Source organism: Galeopterus variegatus, unplaced genomic scaffold, assembly GCF_000696425.1.
Source record: "Galeopterus variegatus unplaced genomic scaffold, G_variegatus-3.0.2 Scaffold107, whole genome shotgun sequence".
In the NCBI taxonomy this organism is placed as follows: domain Eukaryota; kingdom Metazoa; phylum Chordata; class Mammalia; order Dermoptera; family Cynocephalidae; genus Galeopterus; species Galeopterus variegatus.
The window spans coordinates 886,439-896,576 of NW_007726218.1; the positions used below are offsets into that span (position 1 = coordinate 886,439).

Below are 10,138 nucleotides of genomic sequence, written 5' to 3' on the forward strand. Positions count from 1 at the left end.
GTCTTGTAGGTTAAAACCAGACAATTATCTGCTCTAAGTTTACTCATCATCTTGGAAAAAGACCTACTTTAAGCCCTAAGATATACTACCATCATCTTGCCCTTTTTATTGTGGTGAGGAAAAAACCCACATAACATGAAATTTACCATGTTAACCATGTTTAAGTGTACAGTTCAGTAGTGTTAAGTGAATTGTGAATTTTTGTAAAACTGAAACTCTATACCCATTAGACAACTCTCTTTTTTCCCCTACCCACAGATCCTGATAACCACCATTCTACATTTTGTTTCTATAAATTGGACTATTTTAGATACTTCACATAAGTGGAATCATACAATATTTGTCTTTCTGTGACTGGTTTACTTCATGTAGTGTAATTCTTCAAGGTTCATCTGTGTTGTAGCATACGACAGGATTTCCTTTTTTAAGGCTGAATAATATTCCATTATATGTATACACTAGGTTGCGTTATCCATCCAACCGTCCGTGGACATTTGAATTTCTTCCACATGCTGGCTATTGTGAGTAGTGCTGCTACAAACAGGGGTGTGCAAATATCTCTTTGAGACCCTGCTTTCAATTCTTTAGGATATATTACCATTTTTTAACCCTTTCTTCAAATGAAGCACATAGGAATCAGAGGGTATTTTAGCTAATTGAAAATGCATTTATATATACTGTTGTTTTGTTAATTTTGATTTTGAATTATTTGTAGATGTTTGGATGGAAATTAATAAGTTATTTGTTTCTTATTTGGATAATGTATTAATTTAGGAATATTGCCTTTTCTATCATATTTGGATTTTTATTGAAGAACAATACAATTGATCTTTTTTAGTGTTAAGATTACTTGAGAATATCTTCTTTTATTAAATTTTAGATGGCCCCTCCACATGTGAAAAAAATATGAAAATAGAATGAACATAACACTGGGATGAAATAAAATGAATCGAGGAGTAGGTCAGTGTACAAAATACATAACAAAGGGTCATTTTCAGTTACTCTAAGTATGTCACAAATTTTGTTTCAACTTCCTAGAGCGAAGAAGAAAACAAAATTAATTGCAAAATTTACCATGTCCATAAAAGAAAAGAAAAATCCTCGCTAACAAACAGCTAGCTTTTCCTTGAGTTGGAACCCAATAATACTTTTCCTCTTGAGTCCAATATCTTCAGACACTTACTAACATCATCTCTGGAAGTGTATATTTATAATAATCATGATCTAACAATGAATCCCAAGTAAACCAATTTAATAAATGATGCAGGGCATCATTTATTGGCTTATATCATTTTCAGGCAGAGCTGCGCCTACACAGTTTAATAAAGCCCTAAGGAAAATATCTCCACATTTACAATTTCCTTTCCTATGCCAACCTTCCTCTCTGGCATATTTTCCCCATGTAATGGCAAAATGGCTGAAGTAGCTTTCAGGCTACATATTACCAGTTTACTGCCTCTCAACAGAAAGTGCCCTTTTCCTAATAGTCCCAGCCAACATTCTCGATATCGCTTCCTACCGTCCAGTCTTGGATGCTGTATCTTTCCTTTAGTCAATAGTTGTGATGGTTCTCACATTGGCCAGACATGGGTCACTTGTTTATTCCTGAAGCAAGGAGATAAACCACCCCCCCTAAATTAGGTCGACTGAAAAGGAGGAGGTTGGTTCTTGTGGAGACCATGGAATGCACTCAAATTTTCTTGGAGCTTAAACTGATTGTACATAGCTACAGACTGACCATTACCACATTACATAGTTGCAATGCAACTGCACAAGTTTTATATAATCAGTAACCAACTACTGACCTCTATGGACACATGAAGATATTATTATCCATAGAATCCAAAAGTTAGTTCCAGGAAACATGGCTCACTTGAGGGAATTTTTTGCAATCATGTAAGGTAATTATGCTGGATTTTTAGAATGACATATCTGGGGCATTTTGTGCTATTTTCAGGCTTTCTGAAGACCTGAAATATCTTTCCCTCTCTCCCAGAGAGATAGGGTACCATTGACAGACATGCAAAAACATTTCCCCTAATGGTGGAAGGAGACTGAGAAGCCATGCTCAGCAAATATACCCATAGCAATACAGGGAAGAAGGAAATGTGAAGACAGAGGTAGAAAGTGTCTTATACTACCACAAGCCAAGGAATGCCCAGAGCCACCAGAAACTGGTGAGGCAAGGAAGAATTTTCCCCTAGAATCTTCAGAGGAAATGTGGCCCAGCCAACACCTTGATTTTGGATTTCCGACTCTAGAACTGTGAGAAAATAAATTTTTGTCATTTCAAGCCACCAAGTTTGTGATACAGTAATTCAGTGCAGCAGCCCAAGAAAACTAATATAGTATCCATTGTTTAAATTGTACCTTTTGCACCTATCAAAGCAAACTATAAATTCCACACAGTTTACATGTCCGAGCATTCATTCTTGCAAAGCCTTAAAACCCATCTTTCACAAAACTACTGCAAAATCCCAAAAGGAAAGAAACAAGAAAGGGGAATGAATGCTAATAAAGAAGAAGGAAGGGATACTGATGACATTTTAAATTTTCAGTTCATTTTTCTTTTACTACCTTTTATATATACATATATATATGAAATAAATTACAACACAATAGTTTTTTCCATGGAATCTAAGTTATCTAATCTACTCAATGGTTCAATGCCTTAGTAAAAATATCAATAATAATGTTCTCTATCAGTTGTATTACCTGTTGTAATTCTCTCCTCTTAAAATTTATGCTGTTCACATGAGCTTAATGACAGTGGAACTCCAATGAATATATTGCTGTGCATTGACTATTTCAGTTTTCTCTCTAAAATGAACACAATTTTATTTCTTGCTCTTGCAAAATCCTCTGTGGTTATGGGAGACTTCCTATGACAGCTTTTCTCTACATATTGGCTCAGCATCCCTGACTGCTTTGACCTTATGGCATCTCAATATCAACCTGTGCTTCTGTAATTGCTGAAGAGAGTCTTGCTCTGGTAGTTGCATAATTCTGCTTGAAAGTGACACACATCATTTACATTTCATCAGCCAAAGAAAATTACACAACTATGCTACTCAAGGAAACTGGGAAGTGAAATCCTCCAGTGTACCCAGAAAGAGAACAGAAATATTGGTAGTGGTTATCAAAATAAACAACTATTTTTCATTCTCATCTATTTGTATTCTTGAATGACTCTAAGTCTCAAAAAATGCCTAAAATGATACTATACTTTTCTAATTATTTATTGTTATATAAGATATAGATTTATAATTCTAATCTGAAAAAGAAGGAACATACCAAGAAATAAGGTCTTCTCAAGTTTCCTCTCTTATTTCAGGCAATGTAAAAATAAAATTTTCCTAAAAATTAAATTGCATTGGTATCATCATACCATTTCAAGGTAACTTGAAAATAAAATTACAATTCCTGAAAAAAGAGTCACGAAACCAAAACTAACTACTGAGGTTGAATAATTCAAAATTAACAATTTATGCTTCATCAAGATTTTACTAAAAATCATGATAGTTTTTGTTTCTGTTGGGCATTTGAAAATTGGAGTCTCCAGAAAAAAATGAAAATAACACTGTTATTCTCAATATGTACAGCACAATCATATTTGTCTAGTTTTTTCAGGTACACAACAAAGGTGTGAAGCTGCTAACCTTAATGGACAATTAATATTAACCAACTGTAATCCAACTGCATAACAATGGTTATAATCTGGTAATAAGATCTCAGCATATATAACATCACCTTTACAGTATATGACCATTTTTAAGTCAATATATTTCCTAAATGAATGTCTAATTTAAATTTTAAACATACTGTGGAGTAAGCACTAAGGTATAAATTTTGCCATGAATCTATATTATGCTATGTTTCTATTAATACTAAAATATTCAATGAATCATAGGAAAGAACAGGTAGGAAAATAAAGCAACTGGGTCATCTTTACAAAGAATAAGGGAGGAAGTAACGTGATACATTTCATGGAAAAATCTTGTGAAGAAAGACAAAACTATTAACACTTTTGTTAACTACACAAAGATTCTGATGAGACAAGAACAATAACTATCAATGGAAAATCCATCCATATTTATGTCAAAATAAATGCCAAGTAAAACTACCAGTTCACAATCATCTTTTCCTCCATTCTAGAATTACCTTTTCATAGACAAAAATCACTTTTCAAATTTTGTAGTTCTATGCCCATTTCTTTTGGTTTAATATTAAGTGATTAACTAATATTTGAGATTAACCTCCAAGTTAATACCTTCAACTAACCCAGCAAACTTTTGAGCATTACGGCAATCATTATAATATGAAAGAATTGTTTGATTGCTCTCAGATCCATAATGCAACAATCTAAAACTTTGTTTTTCACAGTGATCTCAATGCAGTTATGTGAAGGTATGCTTAAATTTAAAAGGCTATTGATATTACCAAAAGATGCTCAATTCTATTCATAATCTATGGTTAATGTCTCATTGAAGTACTGTCAGATAATTGTTTTTTCAACCTATGTAAATTATTTTTAAAAACGAGTTGTGCCATTGTGGCTTTAAATGCCGGCCTCTAACTCAAGTTCTTCTGGCTTGATAGAAGAAAATATGTATTTACCCTTTAAATACCATTTATGACTTTCACTTTGGCCTCAAAACGTAGTTCCTTCTATCCTTCCCAATAGCCTGATCATTTTAATTGCCCTTTTCAGGGCATTTTCCAGATACTTGATTTTTTTCTATTTTTCTGGAGCAATGAGAATTACACACGGTTTTCTGAGTACATGTGCATAAAGAGGAATGTCTTAATCTGCTTCATTTCCAGAAAACTTGCTAATAACAGTCAGCATTTTATTGCCTATTTTTTCAAAAGTCATCTGTAGAGTGAGATCCTCCTTTATGGACACCTTGGTTAGACAAAGAAAACTAAAAGGAAATATTACACCAAATCCGAGGGTTTTTTTACAACCCAATTGTTATTTTAAATAGGTTAGAATGTTGTCTCCTTGAAGCCAGGGACCTTGCCTATCTTGTTTCACTGTTACTGTGGCCTAGGGTCTACAGCAGGGCTTAGTATATATACACTAGGATCTCAATATGTCCTTGTTTGAGTAGATCAATAAATAAGTATTGAATGTCTCTAGAGGCAATCTTAAGACTGCACATTAATCGTCTTGGCAAATGTATCTATGGGGACATAATAACGTGAATTGGGAAGAGAAATTATTTTGTGACTTCCCAATCTATCTTTTCCAATTTTATAACCGTACCAAGTTTATCTCATATTTAGAGGAGCTGGGCAGTTTTCTTGGAAACATGACTCTAGAATTATTTTTTTTTTCTGACTCTTGCCAAAAGGCTTGGTATGATAAGTAATATATGAAAGGTTACAGAAATATGCTTATGACCCATTTCTTACAATGCTCTAAGCAACAGCTCTGTATCAACTCAAATCTCTGGAATCTTAATTAAATCTTAATCTTACCAAATTATATCAGTTTTTCATAGAATGTTTTCAGAAAAGGACTCTGATGGGCTTTTTCTGTATGTTTGCTTGAACGTTTGGCAAATAAAAATATATTCATTTAATACTTGGGTAACTTCAGAATTAAACATAGGAAATAAAATTTAACATTATGCTCTTGACTGAATGACTAGTGAATACAATGATATCTATATCAAATGTTTCCACTGGTTTTGCCAAACAACTATAAAACATACTGCTCAGTATATTGCTCAACCCTTACATAATGATCAGTAATCACATCTTCCTTTATTTTACAGGAGGAAGAGAGTTTGTTAGTTTGTTTGTTTTTCCTCTCTCTCCTGAAGAATTGGTATAGAGAATTTCCTCTTTTGTTGTCATTATTTTTCATATTTCTGTATTCACCTCTGGGAAGGATTTGCACCCAGCTGAGTCTTGACTTTTAGAAAAATACTCCCACCTTTCTCTTGACCTTTTACTTTGGTGTTTAAACAGATTTGTTAAAATTTGCTTTTGCAAATTTCCTCCATTGTAAGCTACCTTAAATATTTTATGAAAGGCAATAAACTGTATTTTAAAAAGCAAGTTTTGGATATCCCTGAGAAATTTGAATAAAACTTAGTAATAATACTGAATTTAAGTTTTTCAGAGCCTCAGCACCTTCATCCATAAAGTGAGACTAAAGTAGTCACCTCACAAAGTCATTGGAAGGATTAAATGAGGTAAAAATAAAGGGTTCTAGTAAATGGGAGATGCTAAATATGTGTTTCATAACTGGATTCACTAAATAATGAATTCATGCAATATTAAGACTTCTAGACCCAGGGGAACTCAAAGCCAATGGCATCAGGAAATTGTCCATGAAGATAATGAAGTCGTGGTTGTTTGTTTTATCATGGAAATGTAATATATCACCCAATAAATACCTATTAAAGTACATTTGCTTAAAACTATTCTGTTTATGGCCTACTTTGAAACTTAGCAAGCTAAAGGGAAAGTAAATGGTTTTTGTAAGTTTACCTACAATTACTTGTCCAGGGCTTGACATTTCACCCGGAGATATAAGGTAAAAACTAAATCTGAAAATATCACTGTATTTGACCATACCGAGATCCTGTGTTAAATATGATCAACACTACTTAGTATGAAAATGTTTTTAAAAGTATCCTACCATTTAAATCAAAGAATATGATAATTTGTTCCTACATTTTTTGTTTACTAGTTTCATTCAAGATACAGCTGCCATTAATAGAATATCTACCTGAAATAAAATTTATTTCAATGTTAATGAATATCTTGAAGACATTTTCTTTAAGTGACTTTTGAAAACATGGTTAGATAAGTTAAATATAAAAAATCATATAAAGCCAAAGCTCAAAAGTTGAACTTACATTACCGGAAATATCCCAATTTGCTTCTGAATGTTCATTTCTTTCCGACGTGTTCAGACCGGGAGGTAGGCCTGGGCTGAAGGCCATGAGGTCGGTCTTGGGCGGCCCCTCCCCAGAGCACACTCTCTGCCGCCTCTGCTGCGAGTACGACCAGCTCCCCACCGCGCTGGAGCACACCAGCGTGGCCTTCCCAGGTCCGCACGCGACCGCGGTGGGTGGTGCTGAGCACCTCAGCGCCGTGTACAGCAGCAGCGTCAGCACCAACAGGCTGGACACCGCGCAGATGGCGACGATCAGATACACGTTGACATCAACCAGCGTAGCCTCCGGGCCCGCGACCCCCGCTGACGCCCGCGACGAGGCCTTCGGCGCCTGGCCGCTCTCCACCAGCGACACCAGCACGGTGGCCGTGGCCGTCAGCGCCGGCTCGCCGTGGTCCTTCACCAGCACCAGCAGGCGCTGAAGCGGAGCGTCCGCCTCGTCCAGGGCGCGCGTCGTGCTGATCTCGCCCGTGTACAGCCCCACGCGGAACGGGCTGCGCGCACCGCCCGCCGCCGGCTGCAGCTCGTACGACAGCCACGCGTTGTAGCCCGAGTCGGCGTCCACCGCGCGCACCTTCGTCACCACGTGGCCCGCGCCCACCGACCGCGGCACCAGCTCGCTCACCGCACCGCCAGAGCCTCCAGCCCGAGACGCCAGCAGCGCGGGCACATTGTCGTTCTCGTCCAGCACGAACACCTGCAGAGTCACGTTGCTGCCCAGAGGCGGCACGCCAGCGTCGCGCGCGCTCACCTGGAACTGCAGCAGCTCCAGCTCCTCGTGGTCCAGCGGCTGCAGCGCGTACACCTTGCCGCTCTCCGCGTGCACCGACACGTAGCTCGACAGCGCACGCTCGCCCACCCGCCGCTCCACCAGCGAGTAGGACACCAGCGCGTTCTCCTGCGCGTCCGCGTCCCGCGCCGACACCGTGAAGATGTGGCAGCCGGGCGGGTTGTTCTCCTTCACGAACACCGTGTACTCGGGCTGCGCGAACGCCGGCGCGTTGTCGTTCACGTCGGCCACCTCCACGGACACGCTGGCGGTGGCCCACAGCGAAGGCGAGCCCCCGTCCCGCGCTGTCACCACCAACTCATAGGCAGACACACTCTCGCGGTCCAGGGCACTGTCTAAAACCAACGAATAGTAATTCTTGAAGGTGGACACCAGCCTGAATGGGACATGGAGAGGCAGGGAACAGGTAACCTGCCCGTTGACACCTGAGTCGTGGTCGGACACCGTGATGAGGGCGATGACGGTGCTGAGCGGAGCGTCCTCTCTGATGGGCAAAGACAGCGAAGTGATCGCCAGCTCGGGGGCATTATCATTTACGTCCAGCACTTTCACCAAAACCTTGCAGTGACTTGACATGGGAGGACTTCCTTTATCAACTGCCTTTACCCGAATTTCGTAGGATTTCGTTTCTTCATAATCCAGTTTACCAATTACTCTAATTTCTCCTGAGCTGGAATCAATTTTGAATTTTTCTTGAATGTTAGGAGAAACATCACTGCCTAAGGAAAAGACAATTGCACCATTTAAACCTTCGTCAGCGTCGGAGGCGTTTAGTGTGGTCACTAATGTTCCATTTGCCGTAGTCTCTAGTAAGTGAACTCTGTACATGGCCTGGTCAAACAGTGGGGCATTATCATTAACGTCGAGCACAGTGATCAGCAGCTGAACGGTACCTTCCAGCTCTGGTTTGCCCCCGTCAGTGGCTGTCAATAATAAACGAAGTTCTGGTGTTTCTTCTCTATCCAAAGATTTCCTCAATTCAAGAGAAAGAGATCTACTTAGTTCATCACTTGCCTGTACATCCAAAGAGAAATAATCACTGGGGCTGAGGGTGTACGTTAGGAGAGCGTTGGCTCCAATGTCTGCATCAGCAGCGCCCTCTATCGGAAAACGAGAATCTAGCTGTCTAGATTCAGGAATAAATATCCTTTGTTCTCTGCTTCTGAACACCGGTGGATTATCATTAATATCCTTCACGTTCACTTCCACATGGAAAACCTGCAGCGGCCTGTCCACGATCACTTCCAGGTGGATGCTGCACTCCGCGCTCCGCCCGCACAGCTCCTCGCGGTCGATCCGAGAATTCACGAACAAAACGCCATTCTGCAGATTTACCTCCAGAAGGTCCTCTCTGCCTTTGGACGCCACCCGGAACCGGCGCGGCACCAGCTCCGCCAGCTCCAGCCCCAGGTCCTGCGCGATGCGGCCCACGAAGGTGCCGTGTTTGGCCTCTTCGGGGACCGAATACTGGAGCTGGCCGCTCCCCGCCTCCCAGGCTGCAAGAAACAGAAGCGAGAGCAGCAGACGCCGAGCTACCAGGCCTCCTCGCCTGGAAAACAGCATCGCAAAAGCACTATATATCTTTCGTACTGCTCTCAACTTACTTCAGCTTTTTAAATTCATATTTTCAGTCATTTATCTCCTTACCATGTTTATCGTCTCTCGGGCAGTGACAAAATGGAGCTTCCTCCTTTAGTTTTTAGTTTTCAGTAGCTCATTACCATTGACAAGACTTTCTGGTATACAGCGACATCATGTGGCTAATGTAAATTTTAGATCCATTTTCATTAATCTTCCAAAATACTGTCTCTATCTTAATTTGCAATTTATTCAGTGTAATCATTTTCAACTTTATGCCCTTTGAAGACCCAAAACATTAAAAATCTCTTTTTAGTGTATGGAATTCAGTATTTTCCTTCAGTTATTAACACAAAGACATTAAATTAGATTTAGGAAAATGTATGATATGCTTAAATAGCCTCTCATTACATCATTTTATTGAAAACGATTTATCAGCTCATATGATTTTATTATTAAATACTTGTAATTGAATGCTGGAGTTTTAAAATAAGGCATTTTGATCACTAAAGTTCACTTTATTCTAGGATAGTTTGGGTTTTATTTTTTATTTAGTTTACTTTTTAAATGATATAATTACGTGCACACACACGTACTTACATATAGTTGCCAGGTACTTACATATGACATTTTTACAAATTTTCTGGAATACATTTAAAATTCCTTCAATTTTGTATGAATAACAACATCATTTTCTGATATTTTAATTGTTATAATAAAAATATTTGGGACATTTCCCTTTCTTGCTTATTATATAAGATAATGACCTAAATGCTGTACTTATAACTTTGACTTCCAAAAGTCATTATTCCAAATTGAATTGGTGTCCACTGGATCTTTATTTCCACAACAAA

General features: G+C 38.9%; 1 protein-coding gene across 1 annotated transcript; it reads right to left on the bottom strand.

The window, feature by feature from the left end:
• Positions 1-6,705: 6,705 nt before the first annotated feature.
• Positions 6,706-9,429, bottom strand: LOC103601353 (protocadherin alpha-1). Its single transcript, XM_008585753.1, has one exon. It carries the CDS (start codon positions 9,267-9,269, stop codon positions 6,828-6,830), a length of 2,442 nt encoding a protein of 813 aa, XP_008583975.1. The 5' UTR covers positions 9,270-9,429; the 3' UTR covers positions 6,706-6,827.
• Positions 9,430-10,138: the final 709 nt, after the last annotated feature.